Below are 21,767 nucleotides of genomic sequence, written 5' to 3' on the forward strand. Positions count from 1 at the left end.
TAGTTATATGATAAGAACGGAATGTGAAGCAGTAGTGCCAGTTCAGCATTGCTTACACATCAGTATTCAACCTCAGGAGTACTCCAATAAAATACTCCAGATAACAAAGTGCAAACCCCAGGCATCCTCTTCTGTTCAGCACTTCTCAGCTAAAAGCTTGATTATGCTGATTTTTTATAAAAGCCTTGTTACAGTTCTGCTTAATGTGCCATTTTTTTTTTTTTGTTACGAATCTTTATGTAGGCAAGTGGTTTGCTTTAAAGGGAGTTTGTCACTAGGTTTTTGCTATGGTATCTTTAGAGAAGCATGATGTATGGGCAAAGACCCCGATTCTAACGATGTATCACTTGCAGGGCTGTTTGCTGCTGTTTTGATAAAATCCCTGTTTTATCTGCTGCAGATCTTCCAGTTCTCTACTCTGTATAACTCTGACTGGCAGCAATTTGTCTACACTGTACATTGACTACTAATCAGTGGCGGGGGCAGGGTTATACTGAGCAGGAGGACTACATTGCATGAGACTGATATTTTTCTAATGATAATCTAGTGCTGAGAAACAGATTTATTTTTTTTTAACTACATCTAGTGACTGACCTAACAGGGCCACTGCACTTACATCTTCTGCTGCTCACAGGTTGCATACATAGCAAAAATCTGCTGCAATATTCCATGGAGCTGTTTTTTGTTGTTTTTTGTTTTTTTTTTATATACCATCTGCTACACTTATTGATGATGATGTTCTTTGTTAATGCTAAAGGTCTCCTCGGTGCTGCTTTTCTTATGTAAAGTCTCGCTTTCTGCTATTAAACAATCTGGTTATTATGGCAGCGTGGGCGGGTGTTGGTATAAGGCCTAAGCCACACGGCGAGAAAATCGGTGCGAGTGGAGTGCGATAAAACATCGCATTCCCCTCGGACCAATTCTAGCCTGTGTGACAGCACACATGAGCGATTATTTTCTCAGCCCTAATCGGACCGAGAAAACAATCGCAGCATGCTGCGATTGTAATCCGAGACTCTTTCTCTCGCACCCATTCAAGTGAATGGGGCGAGAGAAAAATCGCACTGCACTCGCGGTACACCGGTGTACCGTGCGTGCAGAGCGAGAATGTCTATAGCCGGCTACACAGGCGAGAGGGAGAGAAATCCCTCCCTCCCCTCCTGAGTGCCGGCCCGCCCCCTGCAGCTGAGGTCTGCTCGCACGAACGGACCTCAGTTGCAAGGACACAAGCATGAGACTCGGCTCTGCTGTACTGCCAGCACGAGCCGAGTCTCATGCAAGGGGATCGCAGTAGTCCCCGTGTGGCCCCGGCCTAAGTGTCGGACTGGGTCGGGGCTATCATGCAGTGCCCGCCTTCACGCCTTTATCTCCTGCTGATGCCACCTGGTGGACATTGTCAGTCAGTGCACACTTAGATTGCTGCCTCTGTGTTGTAGTGTGGGAGCTGCTAGTGTTAGGCTATGTTCACACGTGGCATCTTTTTGCCAGTGCATCTTGGGTGCATCAAAAATGCACCAAAAACGCGGTAAAAACGCATCGCGTTTGTGGTGTTTTTGCCGCGTTTTTGCCCAATGCGTTTTTTAAGTAAAATCTATTGACTGGAAGGGCTCCAAAACACTGCAAAAACCCAAAAAGAATTGACATGCTGCATCTTCAAAAACGCAGCCAACAAAAGATGCCCAGTGTGGACAGCAAAATAGAAATCCCATAGACTTTGCTGGGGGAAGGAAACGCATGCAGGGGCATCTTTGTGATGTCAAAAACGCACTTAACAGATTATTCTTGACCTCTGCAGTCTGTAACATGGGGGACAGTAGAAAAACATATAGACTAAAACGAGAGGGAGGCAACATGGACGCGTGAATAAGAACCATATTTTGAGTCCAAAACGCGTTAAATGACACCATGAGTGTCTGTACTGTTTCTGTTTTTAATATAGTATTGTAAGTTAATAAATTTATTATATATATATATATATATATATATATATATATATATATTTATTATAAAGATCTACTCTTTTTCATGCTGTATTTCCCATGCTCGCTTGCTTCTCCCATTCCTTGTTAGTGTTACCAGTGAGCCGTTAGGGAGGTATAACGTCCCTGCCCCTACTTACTGGTACACGTATCCATAGTTGGGTTACTCACATCGGATTTGTTCCACAACATGTGTGTGCAGGGCATGGATGGAGCTCCTGGAAAAGTAGTGGCGGCTGGCTACAACATACTGTGGGACAGCCACTAACATCAGTTTTTGAGGTTGTTTTTTTTTTTTTTTGTTTTTTTTAATAGACCCTGATTCACTCGCACCACATATCACTGAGTGCAAAATCATTTTTTCTATAATTTCAACAAGCTTTATTTAGCTGACAATACCGAACAGGAACCAGACGTACAGTCAAATGTCTGGGTATGCGTCCGCCGAGACCTGAACACCCAGTGGTCGGTACATACCCTTAACATTACAGTTGAGGTTCGCTCATCCCTAGTCCGGAGAAATGACAAATTCTTGTTGCTCACTAAGCTCGGGTATTCCCACAGTGATGAGGGTGATGGTATTTTCTTTGTTACTTCCTATTCTGATCGTATTCCAGAGGTCATAGTAAATGACAACTTCTTCATATGTGATGATATCTGATTTACTCTGGGCCGCCATCTAAATTTACTTCTGCATTTGTCACTTGACAATAGATATACCTCATTATCCCATCGTCATCACACATGATTCATCTTTTACATCATGTGAAAATGGCTGATACAGAATGACTTCTGCAATGTGTGTAGTTGTAAAAACATAGCCATCACCTTGTGTCCCCAGTGCCATGCACAATGTGAGTCGTCCGTCTTCTGGTTACTGTAGAGTGCTATATCTGGGCCATCTGTAATATACAATGAACTTGGGTCTCTTTGTACTCGAAGGTTAGAGTTAGTAAATCGTAGTTCAGAGTCAAAATCTGTCAACTCTTTGGAGTAGCTGTGGACCCCTTTGTAAAATTCATATGCCATAATGGAGTGCATGAGCTGGCACAACTCATCTTAATCTTGACATCTGAATTGTTGATGGATCCCCAAAGTATACTGAGCAAAATAAGTATTTGATGCACTGCCGATTGTGCACGTTTTGCCACCTACAAAGAATGGAGAGGTCTGTAATTTTTATTCTAGGTACACTTCAATTGTGACAGAATAGAAAATAATTCAGAAAATCACATTGTATGATTTTTAAATGATTAATTTGAATTTTATTGCATGAAATAAGTATTTGATACACTAGAAAAACGGAACTTAATATTTGCTACAGAAACCTTTGTTTGCCATTACAGAGGTCAGACGTTTCCTGTAGTTCTTCAAGTTTGCACACACTGCAGCAGGGATTTTGGCCCACTCCTTTGTACAGATCTTCTCCAGATTTTCTGGTTTTGAGGCAGTCACTGGGCAACATTGAGTTACATCTCCCTCCAAAGATCTTCTATTTGGTTCAGGTCTGGAGACTGGCTAGGCCACTCCAGGATCTTGAAATACTTCTTACGGAGACACTCCTTAGTTTCCCTGGCTGTGTGTTTCGGGTCATTGTCATGCTGGAAGATCCAGCAATGACCCATCTTCAAGGCTGTTATTAAGGGAAGAAGGGTGTTGGCCAAAATATCACAATACATGACCCCATCCATCCTCCCTTCAATATGATGCAGTCATTCTGTCCCCTTTGCAGAAAAGCACCCTCAAAGTATGATGTTTATACCCCATGCTTCATGGTTGAGTCAGTGTTCTTGAGGCTGTACTCCACCTTCTTCCTTCTCCTCCAAACATGGTGAGTGGAGTTGATACCAAAAAGTTCTATTTTGGTCTTATCTAGCCACATGCCTCCTCTGGATCATCCAGATACAAATTGGTGAACTTCAAACAGGCTTGGAAATGTGTTGGCATGAGAAGGGGGACCTGGCGTTTCCTGACGGATTTTAATCCACGATGGTGTAGTGTGTTACAAACTGTAGTCTTTGAGACTGTGGTCTCAGCTCTCCTCAAGTAATTGATCAGGTCCTCCCTTGTAGTTCTTGTCTGATTCCTGACCTCTCTGAGTCATCCTTACGTCATGAAGCAAAATCTTGCATGTAACCCTAGACCAGATCAGTTTTTTGACGGATCAGGTATACCGGATCCGTAAAAAAAAAATTATCCGGCGCCTCCGTTTTTTCATATTCTGTGCCGGAACCGTTGCATCAGGCACAAGCCAGATTGTGCCTGATACCAAAAAACTGATGTGTGAAAGTAGCTTAAGATTGACAGTCATCTTGTGTTTCTGACATTTTCTAATAATTGTGCCAACAGTTGTTGCCTTTCTACCAAGCTGCTTGCCTTTTGTCCTGTAGCTCATTCTAGCCTTGTGCAAGTCTACAATTTTGTCCCTGGTGTCCTTAAACAATTCTTTGGTCTTGGCCATGGTGGATAGGTTCCAGTGGGATTGAGAGTGTGGACATTTATCTTTTTATACAGGTAACTAGCTCAAACAGGTGCAATTAATACATGAAATGAGTGCAGACTAGGAGGGCTTCTTAAAGGGAACCTGTCATCAGAAATTTAGCTATAAAGCTAAAAGTTCCCCCCTCTGCAGCTCCTGGGCTGCATTCTAGGAAGCTTCCTATAGTTCTTGTGGCCCCTTTTATACCAAAATAAACACTTTGTAAACTTGTACCTTTTCTTATGCAAATTTCGTAAATCTTCCATGGGGGCGGGCTGCCTGGGGTCCATTGCTGTCCTCCTGCCGATTTACGCCGCCCCCGAACGCTGAATTTCAAAGCTCAGGACGCCGCCCCTGGGTGCCCGTGGTCCCGCGCATGCGCTGTTCCACTGTAGCGGTGCCGTGCACTGTGTGCACGTGTGACCGCTGGTGACGCTTTGCGCGGGCATGAGGTTATGGGTGGCACTTGCTGATGACACTCACAGCGCCGCCCATAACCTCGTGCCCGCGCAAAGCGTCACCAGCGGTCACACGTGCACACAGTGCACGGCACCGCTACAGTGGAACAGCGCATGCGCGGGACCACGGGCACCCAGGGGCGGCGTCCTGAGCTTTGAAATTCAGCATTCGGGGGCGGTGTAAATCGGCAGGAGGACAGCAACGGACCCCAGGCAGCCCGCCCCCATGGAAGATTTACGAAATTTGCATAAGAAAAGGTACAAATTTACAAAGTGTTTATTTTGGTATAAAAGGGGCCACAAGAACTATAGGAAGCTTCCTAGAATGCAGCCCAGGAGCTGCAGAGGGGGGAACTTTTAGCTTTATAGCTAAATTTCTGATGACAGGTTCCCTTTAAGGAAAAATTACAGGTCTGTGAGAGCAGAATTCTTGCTGGTTGGTAGGTAATCAAATATTTATTTCATGCAATAAAATGTAAACTATTTAATCATACAATGTGATTTTTAATTCTATCTGTCACAGTTGAAGTGTACCTACGATAGAAATCACAGACCTCTCCATTCTATGTAGGTGGGAAAACTTGTAAAATCGTCATTATATCAAATACTTATTTTCCTCATTGTACAACTTCAGCATTGTCCCACCAGGCGCTCTGAAAAGGGAAATGCTAGCTAATAACGTTACATAACACCAGTTTTCCGAAGTGATATGTATAGTTTTCTACAGTCTTAGTAGTTGAGGCTTCTAGGCTAGTAATATTACAGCTGACTAGTAGCTGCAGTTTGTTACTCTTAGGTGCAGTGGACTGAGGCTTCCTGCCAAGTTCAGTAAAAAGATCCATTTCAGGGTAATAATTCACAAGTAATTCAATAGGCATTAGAAGATCACCCAGCAAATCACTGTTATTGCTGAAGTATTTGTTCCAGCACAAGCCTATCATCCCCACTCATTGTGTGACTTGATCCTCCTCTGTGTTACAAATTGGCTTAAGTAGGCTAGAAGCTTACACATGTACTGTATCATTGGTATTGCCGGGCTGAGTTACATTGAAAGCATCTTCCCTGCTGGAGAGACTATTACTCACCTAAATGGGTGGTTTGATTGATAGACATAATTGCATTCTTTGCTCAGACTGAAGTATGTAAGTTTGTCTAATCCTTGAGAAAAATGAGGCGCTTGAATACCAAATCTGTGTAAAAGTACAATAAAGAATATAGAGTTCTATTGATAGTTGTATTTGATTTATAGTTGTTTGTTATGGCATTGACAGCATCTTATAAGTAAACCTCACTTACCTATGGCTATGCTGGCCATACTTCTTCTAAAGGCCCAGTCACACACAACGACTTACCAGCGATCCCGAAAACGATGCGACCTGATAGGGATCGCAGGTAAGTCGCTGGGAGGTCGCAGGTGAGATGTCACACAGTCAGATCTTACCAGCTATGCAGGAACGATACAGGTCGCAGTAGCGACCTGTATAACGATCTCAGCAGTCACTGTGACCCTGTCACACAGTGTCAAACACAGCGATGTGTCCTGCCCAGCAGGACATCGCCTTTGAAGAAAATGGCCTGGACCATTCTGCAAGGACTAGAGATCTTACAGCAGGGGCCTGATCGCTGGTAGGTGTCACACATAACAAGATCGCTAACGGGACCGCTTCTGCGTCACAGAAACCGTGACTCAGCTGTGATATCGTTATGTGTGACAGTACCTTTAGAATATCAGACTCATTAGGCCACCAGCTACCTCTACAGAACATCGGAAATATTGAATTCCTTTTGAAATGCTAAAGAATATGGTGGTACACGATGGACATTTTTGTGTAATTTCATTATTAATTGTATAACTAGAACCCTAGAACTCATTTAATGATGTTGGGCAAATTGGAGTTGTTCTGGTTTCTCCCAAAAACTTTTATTTCTTGAAAATTCTGGCATTTTCCAATGGTATGTTAATAGAATTCACCCAAGAGCCATTCAACCAATTTCAATTTTCTTGGGGAGATCATTGGTTTTCCTGCGATGATACTTGGAATATCAGAAAGCCGTGCACCATTACCTGGATAATCTAGTATCTTACCAAGGTGTAATAATTTTCATTTGGCATAATTTAATTAACAGTCTTAAGGGTACTTTACGCGCTGCGATATCGGTACCGATATCGCTAGCGAGCGTACCCGCCCTCGTCAATTGTGCGTCACGGGCAAATCGCTGCCCGTGGCGCACAACATCGCTAACACCCGTCACATGGACTTACCTTCCATGCGACGTCGCTTTGGCCGGTGAACTGTCTCCTTTCTAAGGGGGCGGTATGTGCGGCGTGACAGCGATGTCACACGGCAGCCGTCCAATAGAAGCAGAGGGGCTAAGATGAGCGGGACGAACATCCCGCCCACCTCCTTCCTTCCTCATTGCGGGCGGCCGCAGGTACGAGGTTGTTCCTCGTTCCTGCAGTGTCACACATAGTGATGTGTGCTGCCGCAGGAATGACAAACAACCTCGCTACTGAATAGTCAACGATTTTTGGTAAATGAACGACGTCTCAAATACCAACGATTTTTGCCTCTTTTGCGATCGTTTAAGGTCGCTTAGAGGTGTTACACGCTGCGATATCGCTAACGATGCCGGATGTGTGTCACAAACACAGGACCCCGACGATATATCATTAGCGATGTCGCAGCGTGTAAATGGCCCTTTAGACTTGAGTTTATGACCTGATCACCAGTTGTTTAATAACCTGTGTACAGCTAGATTGCGCTTCAGATGTACTGATCAATCCATAATAGATCGTTCAGGGCACATAGACTGCCATTGCTCTCGGTAACACAGCTCATGTTTACACATGGCAATGCACTGCTGAGACTACTGATCATTTAAAGGGAATCGTTTAACAGATTTTGCTATGTAATCTGAGCACAACACGCTGTAGGGGTTAAAACACAGATTTCAGACCTGTGTCTCTTCTTATCAAGGTCCATGTCGTTTACGTGCAATAATAGTTTTAGAACCTGGAGCGTATTGGTTGGACTACTTTGCCATGTGCCTGGTAGTCCAACATGATGTGATTAGCAGCTCATGGTCTACAGATATTGCATTAGAGAGCCTGTTGTGAGTGGCAGCAGCTTTCTCAGCTCTGCCGCATTACTAAATCCAACAACTCTGATTGTATCAGAACTGCTGCACCCAGTAATCCAAGTGATACATTGTTGGATTTAAAGCTGAGACACACAAGCGTATGGCATTCCGATGCGAGAGCATCGGATGTGATATGCTAATGCCCATGCCCATTGGCTCCTCTCTGCTGTGAGCGTGAGCGGAGTGTCATTATACTGTGATCTGATCACAGCTGTGGAGCAGAGGGAGGCACGAATATCCCCATCTCCTCTATTATCAGCTGATGCGATTATCGCAATGCACTCTGGTGTCATCTGAGTGCAGTGTGATGTTGCACTCACACCCATAGGCTTATATGGGTGCAAGTGAATATAGATTGGATTACACCTGCAGCATACTGCGATTGTTTTCTCGGTCTGATTAGAGTTGAGAAAAAAGTTGCAGATGGGACCGCCCCATAGAGTAACATTGGTTCGAGTGGAATGCAATTTTTTATTGCATTTAACTCTGCTTGTTTTACTCTGTGTGTCGTAGTCCTTAGGGTCTCTCTTCCTACATTATGTTGCTCTTAGATGAGGGAGCAAAAACCTGCTGATGATACCTTTTGGCTCTCTTAAAAGGAATCTATCACCTGACGATTATCCAGAAATGACAGTTCTTACTAACGCTCGTTAGTAATTGGGCATTATAAATGCACCTTGAGGCTTTACCATGAGATGTTGGCATCCATTTACATTGCTTTAGGATTGATTCTGCTAATAGCAAAATCTAATTTAAGGGCATGACCTTGCACCCTATGAAGATGAGATGGGACATTTTAGCATATATTTCTAAATTGTTTTTTACAACTTTTTAAGATTGTATTTTCTAATTAAATAATAAAACACAGATGATATACGGTAGTAGAAAGTACTGTATGTGGACATTAGACATTACACGTCCAGAGGCTTTTACTAAATCCCATTCTAAATCCATTGGCTTTTACGGCGTTGTGCAAGCGATGATGCCCTCTGCACTCAGATTTGTGTGGATAATGCTGGAGGAGGTTTGGATCTCTGCAGTTGAATCTGCAGTGTTTAGTGACTTTTTGGCACTATGCACCCAGCGACTCCGCCGTGAAACTTTTCATGGTCTGTCACTGAGTTGCAGTAGATTTAAAAGCTCTTTAGTAGGACCCATTTTTTACAACTGTTTGGAGGTGCATCCAAAAGCCACTTTCACACTGCGTTCCTCTCCCCATTCAGTGGTCCTGTTGGGGCTTCCGTCAGAACCCCCCCCGCAAAACAGGACTCGGACGTATGCGCCAATGGGGCCATTGACTATAATGGTGCAGATGGATTCACCTTGTGCTCTGTCTTGCACCATTTCACTCCTGAAAATGGTGCACGAAAGAGCACATGGTGACTCAGTCTGCACCATTATAGTCAATAGCCCCAATGGCGCATATGTCCAAAACCCGTTTTGCGGAGGGTTTGGATGGAAGCCCCGACAGGACCACTGAACGGGGAGAGGAACGCAGTGTGAAAGGGGCCTAAGACACTGGATGGATTTGTCAATCTGAAGTTTTACCTGCTACATGTTTTAACCTGTTTTTTCATGTTATTCTTTCAGTGGACAATTTGCGGTGGTGAAGAAATGCCAGGAGAAAAGCTCAGGTGTGCAGTATGCTGCAAAATTTATCAAGAAGAGGAGAACCAAATCAAGCCGTCGTGGGGTGACCCGGGAGGATATTGAAAGGGAGGTCAGCATACTGAAGGAGATCCAACATCCGAATGTGATCACGCTGCATGAGGTGTATGAGAACAAAGCAGATGTCATTCTCATTCTGGAGCTGTAAGTGCCACCAAGCCCCCGCTACCCCTTGTTTGTGTTTCGCTTGTTAAATGGATGATGTAATGTGCTTCCTGTGCAACCACAAGAAAAACACAACACCAGCCGGAGCCTGTTATTTCAAGGGCCCTTCATTATTTCAGCTTCAGCATTTTGCTTAGGAAAATGAGTTTGTAGCCAGTTTAGTCTGTCTGCGGAGTGTCCATTGAGGAACAGAAAGTGCTGGCAACCATTCAATACCTTCTGTGCCAGTGTGACTAGAAGACGCTACTACTCTGTTCCTGGACCATCTGAAGTGGTTAGATACCACCCATTATTGTTCTTATTCATTATGTTTCTTTTTATTTATACTAGAAAAGACTATGATACAATGGCAAAAAAGTAGGGAAAAACCTGCAGTGTAGATGATAAATCTGTAGGGGGTTCACCTCTACCGATCTCGCTTGAGGCAAAGAGAAGTTGACCGTCCAGCCTACGCAGTATTGCTTCATTCAGTGTCTGCAAGTGAAATAAAAGGTTATTCTCAAGTTCTTAAATGGGTAAAATTGCAAACTACTTGAATAAACAAGCTTTGTAATTTAGTTGTTAAAAATGTTCCCTTCTCAATAACTGATGTATTTTTCCATCTTCCCTGGTTTACTGGCCACCACTGCAGCCCAATTGAGGTTACAAGGGCAATGCATATGTGATGCCTTGGCCTATCAGGTCGTCACAAGGGTTCCGTGCAATCTGCCCTTCTGCATGGTACCCGCTCCCTTGGTTGCGGGTCCTGTCCCTTTGGTGGGTGTGGTGCAGAGTGTTCCTCAGGATTTGTGTATACCTGCTCTTAGCAACACCAAACACCCATTGGGTAGCCTGAGGGGAATAGGGCCGCCCAGATGAAGTGATGGAAGAAGGAGGACCAAAAGTGTCAGGAGAAGAGGAGAGAGTAGTGGAGAAGTGCCAGTGAGTGGTGACAGGAAAGGTCACACTGCGGAGCTGGGCTCCTGTAACAGTCCCAGGTGCCAGACGTTGGTCTAGCCTGGAAGGAGCTGGAACCCCGGTCGCAGGGGGTAGTGACAGGGAGAACGGTACTGCCACGGAGGGCCGACCGGCGGCCTTGTGCTACAACCGGGCAGGGGCCAGGACACGACTGGGTATGCGGACCCTAGGCTGGGAAGTAGCTTCATGCAGCCCAGTAATTCACCCGACGGGAACGGAATCTTCACAAACCGCTCCCCACCAGCTCCAAAATCGGGGTACTAGTGCAACGGAGGGATAGGACTTCCCAAAACCGTCCAGAAAATCCCAAGCGTGAACCCTGAGAGCAAGCCTACCCCGCTAGCCACGCAGGTGAGCGGGACCCGAGTAGTTCTAGACGAAAGGGATCCACCAATTGTGTACACACTGTGCCAAGGGACAAGGATTCAGACCAACCAGCAACGCCAAAAGGGCACGGACCCAACGTGTTTGGACTAAGGCTGCAGAACGTTCAAGACTAAAGGGTACTTTACATGCTGCGACATCGCTAGTGATCTCATTAGCGATGTGAAATTCTAGATCGCAAGTCCGATCTTTCGAGATCGCACATAGGTCATTTTACGCATGTGCGACCTCGAAAGATCGCACTTGCGATCTAGAATTTCACATCGCTAACGAGATCACTAGCGATGGCGCAGCATGTAAAGTACCCTTTAGGTTTACCTGGTGTCAGTGTCAGCATCTCTGGACTGTATGAGTACGTGGTGCCCCTTTGCTCCCCACCACCGAGCCCCGGGACACCTTCCCCTGCCCTCAGAGGGGTTAACATCTACAGCTGCCCTCTCCCCTAAAAGAAGCAGCAGTGGTATCCTAAGTTTTACCACGAACCGTGGGTAGCGTCACGAACATTATCCAACTTAACCCTTTCAACCCCCTTTTATTTTTGTGAGGCTGCGCGACCCCGTCTCGGGTCCGGAGACCCCTCGAGCCACTCCGGATCCAAGCAGCCAGTCTGCTGTCGCGGGGGCGGTACACATACTTTCAATCTTTTTTTTTATGTAACACTTCTCCGAAGCCTGCCATATTGTTGGATCTATCCAGCTTCAGTGTAACTGTGCTCCTCCGAGGAGGGCGGAAGCAAATATGCCTCTGTTTGCAACATTGAAGAATGTATAGTATGAGCCAGCAATGCCTCAGGTCTGACCTGTCAATCCTTCACGAGATCACTGCCCCCCTAACAGTAGGCAGGAAGCTGTGAGGGAGAGAAGTGATGGGCTCCTGACAACAATAATCGTGAAACAACCCCTTTAGGGGCAAAGATTTGCATTCCTTATGATGAACGTTGGCATTTTTTCTCACAAATGAAATGACATTTACATAAAAATCCTTTGTGTACAGCACAAGACCTACATACCTATGCACGTGAATGCCTTACATAGCTACCATGAATAAAATATCCGGCATAGCACTTCCTTATATTGCTGTAGAGTGATCTGTCAGGTGTACCGGATAATAATGGCAGGCTTCTGCAATACTGCCTTCATGTCCGTTTTGCTCCTTAAAGACATGTTTCATAATTATTTTATGAGTCTCAGGAAAAAGGAAAAACACTAACATATATCATAGTAGCAGGGTATTAAATTTTAGTGCAGTCAGAATTTTTTTTTCCTTGCTTTTAAAGGGAACCCACCATTAGGATTCTCATATATAAAGTAAAGTGAGTGCTCTACTGGCTCTAGTACGCTGAATATAACCATAGCTTTTGTTCTGAGAATGGATGTTTTATTTCAGAAATATGTGCAAGTAAAGTTCCAGTAATGCACTGATATTTGATTGACAGGTGCAACAGGGGCAGGAATATGTGGGTTTGATTTTGCTATCTATTCCCCCACCATGTCTGCTGTCTGGCCTTTCCCACCATGTCATTGTCATAGATGTTAATTTAGGCGCATGCACAGTATCATTTGTAAGTGTTGCAGAAAACTCTTCACTATATTCCTGCCCATTTGCACCTGTCAATCAAATAGCTGTATATTTCTGGAAGTTTACTTGCACATTTTTCTGAAATAAAACCTCCAATCTCAGAACAAAAGCTATGCTTACATTCAGCATCCTAGAGCCGGTATAGCACTAGCTTTACTTTATGTATGAGGATCCTGATGGTTGGTTCTCTTTAAGCATTCTCAAAAGCACAAATCATGGACTCTTTCAGGTTTGATGCCAGTAGTATAATCCACTTTTTGCCAAATATGTTTCCCAACTTTTTACTCCATTCCCTTAGAAGTCTCACTTAGAGTAAAAAAAAAAGTTAAAATCTTCAGCTGCATCTCCCTCCTGTTCTATTTTCATTCTGTTTACTGTGATAGTGAGGAGGACTGAGTTGTTAGACATTGATATAGAGTTTGCAGACAAGGAGCCCGGAAGCTAATTGAGTTGACGAGTTTGTGGTTTCCCTTAAAATCTAATATTAAAAAGGTTGTCCACTACTCAGATAATCCCCTGTCAAGCACAAAATTTCCCCCTCGTAAAATAACTCTCCTACTCCCCACCAGTATCAGCACTGTTCAGCGGTGCCTGCACCATCCTATTCTTCAGACAGAACGGACATCTGGAGGAAGTGAGAGCTGCGGCTGCTTCTACTGGACAACCCCTTTAAGTTTTACATATATACATTCACAGTTTGTTATGTAGAAAAATTGTAATGATAGGGTTGCTATAAATGTAACCACAACATTGTCCACAAGTAATTGTCTGAAAATTGTACTTTCAAAGCTGGGTACAGTACCCCTAACTGAACACCCCACTGATTTGGGGTCTCTACCCCCAAAAACAGGATTTAAACATGCTTCACAGTGTGTCCATGTACTATGACTAAGTAAAGAATGAACTCCATTTGTGCTACTTAAAAGCACAGTAAATAGAATCCCCCCCATAGAGTGCCCAGGGCAGAGCAGTGCAGAAAGTGCATTATGATCCAACGCCACCAATACTGCTAGAATGATCACCTGAGCAGGCTGTGAACAAGAAGGGGCTGACAAATGTCAGCACAAAACACTGCAGGATTTTGAACATATCTCTGTATGAGAACAGGTTCGGTGGAGTTCCCAGACTTTGTTTCAGTGTAGGAAAATTAATCTAAGGAGTTTTCAGTTGCAGAATATTTTACATAATTTACGTATGTAAATGAAATTTGAGAAATTTTGCTACCCTTCCCATTCACACATTTCAGGCTTTAGCCAAATTTTTTTAACATTTTTTTTTTCCATTTAATAAGAGTTCCAGGAAACCCATCATTTCATTTTGGTTAACTAAAATATTACCCAATGTTGCAGAAGTACTATAATGTGCATCCTTAACCCTGCGTCAGGCGCAACTGGCCTGATGGGCCCAGCTCATGTTTTCCTTTCCCCCTCCTTTCCAAGGGGGCAGGAGATCCTGCCCCTCCGAGTCTCTTACTATCTTTTAGGTACTGCTTGAACACCCAACCCCCCCCCCCCCCTTCCCCCTCCACACTTAGTTTTCCCACCGTCCTTGCATAGAGCATGTGTGACCTCCATTGCTTCTCAGGCTCATTGTGCTTGAGCTCCTCTCACTTTTGCAGGTTTGTACTGTCTGGGGGGTTTCCTCACAATTATTTATTCTGTGCATTTTATGAATGAATAATGCAAGTTAGTGGATATTTTGTAGAAATAAGTAGGGTTTTCTTAGAAATAAGAAGGTGGACTCAGGCACATTGCGCCCAAACACCACTACAGATAAGCGGACCCGTTGATGTTCGGTTTGGCGGGTTCTGTCGGACTTCAGATAACGTTCAGCCCAGGACCCGGACTTGACTTGAACCCCATTAAAGACACTGATTGGGCAGTGTAGGTCTCCGTCCACATGCAGCCAACCATAAACACTGGGCTGAGCACCGATAATACCAGAGCACAGAGTGGTTCTCATACGTACAGCACTCTAACGCTGATTTTTCTTTTTTTGGTCCGTGTACTGTTCGGGTTCGCTCATCTCTAAGCACCACATGTCCCACCTCCTAAAAGACGTTGATGTACTCACTGCATCTTGGAAACGGGTCACAGAAGGCTATCAAATTATGAATGCCAAAAATGTCACAACACGATCTGCTTGTTCCATGCAAATATGATCTGACAACCTTGCTGTTCTCTCTGCCAATGTGTTTCTACCTCTGAGCTTTCACCGTCTGAATCTGAGTGAACTTGATTCCAGTAGCATCTAAGTGCCTTACAATTAAGTTTTTTTTTACCTAATTTTAATGTTTAGTAATACTTATGTCCTGAAAACTGGAGGCAATTTGGCAGTAGTTGTGAAGTTTGGGTATTTTTACTTTTTTTACTTTCATGGTTATTAAATGAGGTTGTTATGCATTTGATTTCATATACTCTCCTTTAATACATGCCTATGAAAGACACTGTTTACTTTTAGAGCCCTGAAATTGAGATATCCAGATATTCTAGGCAATTTTCTAACCTGTCCCTGTAAGGCTACTTTCACACTTGCGTCGTTTGGCAGCCATCGCAATCCGCCTCTTTGGGAAACAGCGCAATTCGTTAACGGATGTGCGCTGTTTCCCATAGACTTGTATTGACGACGCATTGTGACTGATGGTCCTGCGTTGTATCTGCCGGCTGATGCTGCGTTGCATCCGCCAGGCGGAAAGAACGCAGCACGTAGCGTTTTTCTGCGCTTCCCAGAGCGTCAAAAAACGCAATGTGCAGGATTCCGTCGGCGTCCGTCGTTTTTTATAATGAAAGTCTATGGTGGCAGAATCCGACGGAATTCGTCATTTCACTGATTCCTGTGACGGATCCGTCTTTACACAACTGAGCATGCTCAGTTTAGTAAATCGCTGAAAAAAAAGCTACAATGGATTGCGTTATTTTGCAGGATCCGTCGCATCAGTTGTGCCACTGTATACAACGCATCTGTTACACAACGCAATGCGACAGATGCCGCACAACGCAAGTGTGAAAGTAGCCTAAGGAGTATTGCAGCCAAACTCTCGTGCACCTGATGCAGGATTAATGTGTCTAAATGCCCCAGTATATACCGTTTTTTTTCCGAACTATAAGACACACCGGACCATAAGACGCACCCTGGTTTTAGAGGAGGAAAGTAGGAAAATAACATTTTAAGCAAAAAATGTGGTCATGACTTACTGTTATGGGGCGAGGATCTGCTGCTGACACTGTTATGGGGGTAATGTCCCCAAATTCTCTACCAAGGTGCCCCATCCTGGTAATGATCCTCCTGCCTTATATATACAGTATATGTCCCTCATCCTGGTATAGCCCCCATCCTGCTATATACCGTCATCCTGGCATATGGCCGCATCCTGCTATATACTGCCCTCCTGGCATATAGCCCCATCCTGCTATATAACCCATCCTGGCATCTGGCCCCATCCTGCTATATACCCCCATCCTGCTCATAATATACCCCCATCCTGCTCATAATATACCCCCATCCTGCTATATACCCCCATTCTGCTCATATACCATACCTATACCATTTATTTTATGTTTTTGTGAACTTGTTATTGACTTTATAAGTATTTTCCCATGAATAGCATTTCAGTTGTTACCTGCCTGTACCAGGATAGGGTTCAAATCTGTTAAACTTCTTTAAAATCTTTTTGGAAGACTTTTTTTTTTACATTTATTATTTCAATATCACGATCTATAGTAAAATAAAAAGCAATCTGTAAATTTTCTCACTGTCACTGAACCTCATAATAGACTGACACTTCTTGCTCTGTTGGATCCTTTCCATTGTAATTTTGACTATGGTGACAGCTGAGAAGTGAACACCGCTATAGATCACGCTACTTATAATAGGTAATGGCCACAGCCATCCTCTTCCTCCCTGTACCCTGACCTCTGCACAGATCACAAAGCATGCGTAGAAGACGCCAGAAGAGAAGTCGGTGAACATCATCAAACTGCAAGTGGTTTTGTCCCTTAGCCGTGTGGCTACTGTACCGCTAAATGCTGTGAATAGCAGCAAGATGGCGGCCTACATAATGTTGTAGAACAAATAGAAATTAGGGAGAAAAGAAAATATATCTGTATCCGGTTTTAATACAGCAACATAATGTAGGCCATATATACCCTTTGGATATTAATTTCTGTTTCACAATTCAATCCTAGTCCTATGAGGCCTGGAGAGGTGCATGTGTAAAGAGAACCTGCACTTACATCATCATTCCCTAAGTCATGATAGCAACATGCTAGAAGATCATATAGGATGGCGTCTCTAAGTTCGGACTTGTACTGATATAATTGGGATTCTAACAACTTGTCTCAAGCAGCGGATTTGTTGAAAAATCTGGGATCTCTTCGGCTCACTCTGCAGCCTCATTTAAATTGATTAATAATTGCTGAAAATTCTGCACTAAAATCAGCCACATGCCAGTAGGTCCACATTCACAGCGTCTGATATTCCTACTGGCTCCCCTTTTTGATGGGTTTTGTTTTCAATTGGGAGAGCGAGTATGTTGCTTGACACCTTTTTGGTTTCAATGTATCTTTTCTGAGCACAATGGATTTGCGCATGTTGAGGTTGTTTGCTACTTTACAAGCTCTTCCAAGGGATGCGGATCATTACAGCAAAAAGAATGAATACCACTAGAATCTCCCTCTGTTCTGGAAATGCTGCTTTGATGGTCTCTGAGAAAGAAGGAAGGTGATCCAGCTCAACTGGGGCAAGGTCCGGCATGCACGGATAACACTGGCAGTGCAAGGGTCAATAGAAGAAGAAAAAAATCCAGCTTCTGGAGTTGTAGTAAAACTATTACAAAATTTTTTTGAAGGACGTCAAAATTAATGTGATGACAAGGACAAAAATAGGGAGCCCATATACGGCATAAGGCTACGCGTTTCAAACACTGTCTGCGTTCTTTGTCAAGCCTTGCAAAGAACGCAGCTGACGGAAGCTGGATTTTTTCTTCTATTTGATGGTCTCTGCCAGCGCATGAAGAGAGGACAACCTGACAAGTCACCTGCTTGCTGAAGGTCCTGATTGACTGCAGGGTCAGGTGACTGGTGGATGGGGCATCATCACTGCTGGTCCCAACGAGACCATTGGAGCTGGTAGGAATTCTAGTGGTAAACAGTTCTTTTGTAATGGTCCACATCATTTGTGAAGTTTCTATAGAGAACAACCCTTTTATAATCTAATTTGTCAGAAATTTACTTTTAAAAAAAAAAAAAAAAGTGGAGCACTTGTTATGCAGCACAAAGCTAGGAAAGGTGCATCATATAGGTCTACCTGGAGCGGAATGGTCTATCGGGCACTCTTCAGGTCTTACAGAACACAACACAGTACATCACTCCTTCACAGCCATGGTGTTTCTTTTTGCACCAATATTGATTACTCTAGTGCAGAATAATACATTCAGGGATTTAGCGTCCTATCATAAACTATATAAAGGCTTTGGGTTTTTTTTGTACATTTTGTTGATATGGAGGTGTATATAGCAACCATTTCTTTTGATTGCCACATTGACATCATTAATATCTTAATCATTGCCTGATTTCCTCTGAATTCCCTTTCGTAACACTGTATACTCCCGATCTCCAGGGTTGCTGGTGGAGAGCTGTTTGACTTTCTTGCTGAGAAGGAATCCTTGACAGAAGAGGAAGCTACGGAGTTTCTCAAACAGATTTTGAATGGCGTCAATTACCTTCACTCGCTGCAGATTGCTCACTTTGATCTCAAGGTAGAGAATACTTACCAGCATGTACAGTAATGTGTGAATGTTTGATATCGGTAAAACTCATAGATCGCTCTGATATTTCTAAACAAATAACACTGAACGTGTCTCGGTATAACAAGTATGCGCTTTGTCAGCTGTTAAAGGGAGCCTGTCACTTTGAAAATGTAGTCTAACCTGCCGACAGCATGATATACTGCACGAGAAGCTGAGCAGATTCATATATAGTTTTGTGGGGAAAGATCCATTATAAATAGTGATTTAGTCATTGAAATCCCTATCAGCCAAGTGGGCGGTCTTAGTCAGTAACTGACAGCCTTGCATGTATAGGTCACACTGAGTGGAACCGCCCACTGGACTGACATGGATATCAATGAATAAATCACCAGTTGTACTGAATCTTTCCTCACATTGCTACATATTCTGCTCAGCTTCTCCTGCTCCCTATCATGCAGATCGAACAATTTCAATGTGACAATCTTGCTTTAACCCTTTAATAGTAATCTGGTTTTATTTCTGCCTAGCCGGAAAATATCATGCTGCTGGATAGGAATTCCCCCAAGCCTCGTATTAAGATAATCGATTTTGGTCTGGCGCACAAAATTGATACTGGAAATGAATTTAAGAATATATTTGGAACGCCTGAGTTTGTTGGTAAGTGAATATTCCTTAGTTAATAAAGTTCAAATATATATTTTTCTCTTAAATTTACTTTTTCTTTTCTTCTGCTTAATTCTATTGACAGCTCCAGAAATTGTAAACTATGAGCCACTTGGATTGGAGTCAGATATGTGGTAAGTTCCCTGTATTGTCAGCCATGAAGGATCACACAAGAGCATTGCAAATCCCATAGCGTGCCACTGAATGTTAGGGGAACAAGACGGCGAAACTTATTACACTGTGTTATGCCTAGTACCAGGCCCAAGGGGCAAGATGCTTAGCAAAAGTGGCCATACACCTTAGATTAAAGTAATTTGCAGCCACCGGTGTCAGACAAACCTGATGACTGTCTGTTGCTTGCATCAAAGGAATGACAGCCTTCCTCCCTTTCTGCTCAATAGACGCTCACTCACTTTTTTTTTTTTTCATTCTTTTAATAGGAGTATTGGCGTGATAACCTATATCTTGTAAGTATCCTTTCTGTTTTCAGCAGCATTTGTTTTTCCTTTTCTTGTGTTTTTAATAGACATAAATATATGCTCTCATTCATTGGAAACATACTTGCAATCTGCCACTAAATATGCATGTATTACTTTTGGTGTTTTCATTAGGGTGCATTGCATTCTTTCCCATGTTCAGTGGTCCCGTTGGTGCTTGTGTCCAAGGCCCCCGCAAAATGGGATTCAGATGTATGCGCCAACGGCGCCATTGTCTATAATGGTGTTGACTGAGTCACCATGTGCTCTTGCATGTAGTCTACTATGTCTGGGCATCCGTTTCCATTAAGCGTATACGCCCGAAAATAGTGTACGACACAGCACATGGTGACTCCATTAGGCTATGTGCGCACAGTGCGTTTTTAGAGGCGTTTTTGCTCGTTTTTTTTGGGAGCGTTTTTGGGCTCCAAACTGCATGACTTTGCTTCCCCAGCAAAGTCTATGACTTTTCATTTTTGATGTCCGCACACAACTTTTTTTTTTTTTTTTTTTTTTTTAAGCTGCGTTTTTGAGCTTAAAAAAAAAATGGACATGTCATTTCTTTCCTGCGTTTTCCTGCGTTTGCCCCCCATGCAATGCATTGGAAAAAAGCAGAAAAACGCAGAGATCAAAAATGCGGTAAAAACACATGCTTTTTATACCGGTTCGTTTTTGCCGCGGGTGCGTTTTTCTGCATTTTTGTGCGTTTTTAGCGGACAAAAACGCAGTGTCAAAAAAACGCTGTGTGCGCACATAGTCTTATAGTCAATGGAACCATCGGCGCCTACGTCTGAATCACAACTTTCAGGGGCGGTTGGACGTAAGTAGTGATGAGCGAATAGTAACTATTCGTATTCGGATGATGCTTACCCAATATTCCAGTATTCGTCAAGACAAGAAAAATGCTCCATTTTGGTTCGTTATTCATGACGAATACCAGAATAGCATTTTGGGATTTGATACGAATAATCCGAACACGAACAGTTACTATTTGCTCATCATCACTATACATGAGCCCTTACGGAACCACTGAACATGTGGAAAAATGGAGGGTGAAAGCATCCTTACAACGTCTGGAGTCTGCCACATAACCAATGCAGAATTGTTCATACAGCCTTTACTTGGGGTTTAGTGTATTTTCCAGCACTTTGTTGCTGATTTTCTGTGCTTATTGTTCATGAAGTTGAAACAAGTATTCCATGTATGAATGGTTTCATATTTCCACTATTTCAGCTAGATGAAGAGAAATTGTAACCATACCTAATATTTGTAAGCCTGGATGTACACTCACTAATGTATTCTAAAATATATTACATTTTCTACAATATGCTTTCCTTATTTGAATCGTGTAACTGAACTGAGCTAGAAATATACTCGCAGTTTATTCTGTTGATTTTTTTAGCCAAAGGCAAAAGTGGAGACCAGGGACTTTGAGTATGTGCACACGATGTCTTATTCGAGTGCTCGGGAACATTCCTGAAAAAGGACTAATGAATAAATTAAAGAATTACTGTATGCGCTGCAATGTCAAATTGACTTTCTGTTCTTGTGTTCAGTCTTTTTGCGCTTCTTTTAACGACTTGAGGCTTTCAAAGCCACAAAGCAGTTAAAAGAAGTTACCTGAGCATCAGAATAGTGGCTGCCACTTGGAAGTCACTATCTATATAAAGAAGCTGTCCCAAAAAATGTGGCGAAAGATGCTACAGGAAAAACACTGCAGGCGTTTTCTTGAAGAATCTTGAAATACTGAGTAGGTATCTGAATAAGGCTAATGACACACTGGCTTTACTGCGACACAATCGCATAACACTCAGCTCCCGCTCTGCTGGAGTGGAAGCAGAGTGTTATGCGAGTGTCATGCCACTGTGCTGCAATCACAGCACAGCCGCAGAGGACAGGGTGGGCGCTGCAGAGGAGAGGGAGGGATTACTCTTCCCATCTCCATTGTCAGCTGAAGAGATTCTCACACTGCACTCGCGTTACACCAGTGTAATGCATGTGCACTGCGATTTTTCTCTCGCCCCCATAGACTTGTATGGGTGCAAGTGAAACTGAATTGGATTCTACCCGCAG

At 43.4% G+C, this 21,767-nt stretch overlaps 1 protein-coding gene across 1 annotated transcript in view; it reads left to right on the forward strand.

Annotated features, from left to right (window-relative positions):
- DAPK1 (death associated protein kinase 1) overlaps nt 1-21,767 on the forward strand; it is a 249,771-nt gene that overhangs the window by 137,941 nt on the left and 90,063 nt on the right. Inside the window, exons 3-7 of the mRNA XM_075318554.1 lie at nt 9,648-9,869; nt 18,426-18,564; nt 19,083-19,212; nt 19,304-19,352; nt 19,659-19,685. Coding sequence (XP_075174669.1) covers nt 9,648-9,869; nt 18,426-18,564; nt 19,083-19,212; nt 19,304-19,352; nt 19,659-19,685 — 567 coding nt within the window. The remainder of the gene's footprint in view (nt 1-9,647; nt 9,870-18,425; nt 18,565-19,082; nt 19,213-19,303; nt 19,353-19,658; nt 19,686-21,767) is intronic.

This window comes from Anomaloglossus baeobatrachus, chromosome 1 (genome assembly GCF_048569485.1).
Source record: "Anomaloglossus baeobatrachus isolate aAnoBae1 chromosome 1, aAnoBae1.hap1, whole genome shotgun sequence".
Lineage (NCBI taxonomy): Eukaryota > Metazoa > Chordata > Amphibia > Anura > Aromobatidae > Anomaloglossus > Anomaloglossus baeobatrachus.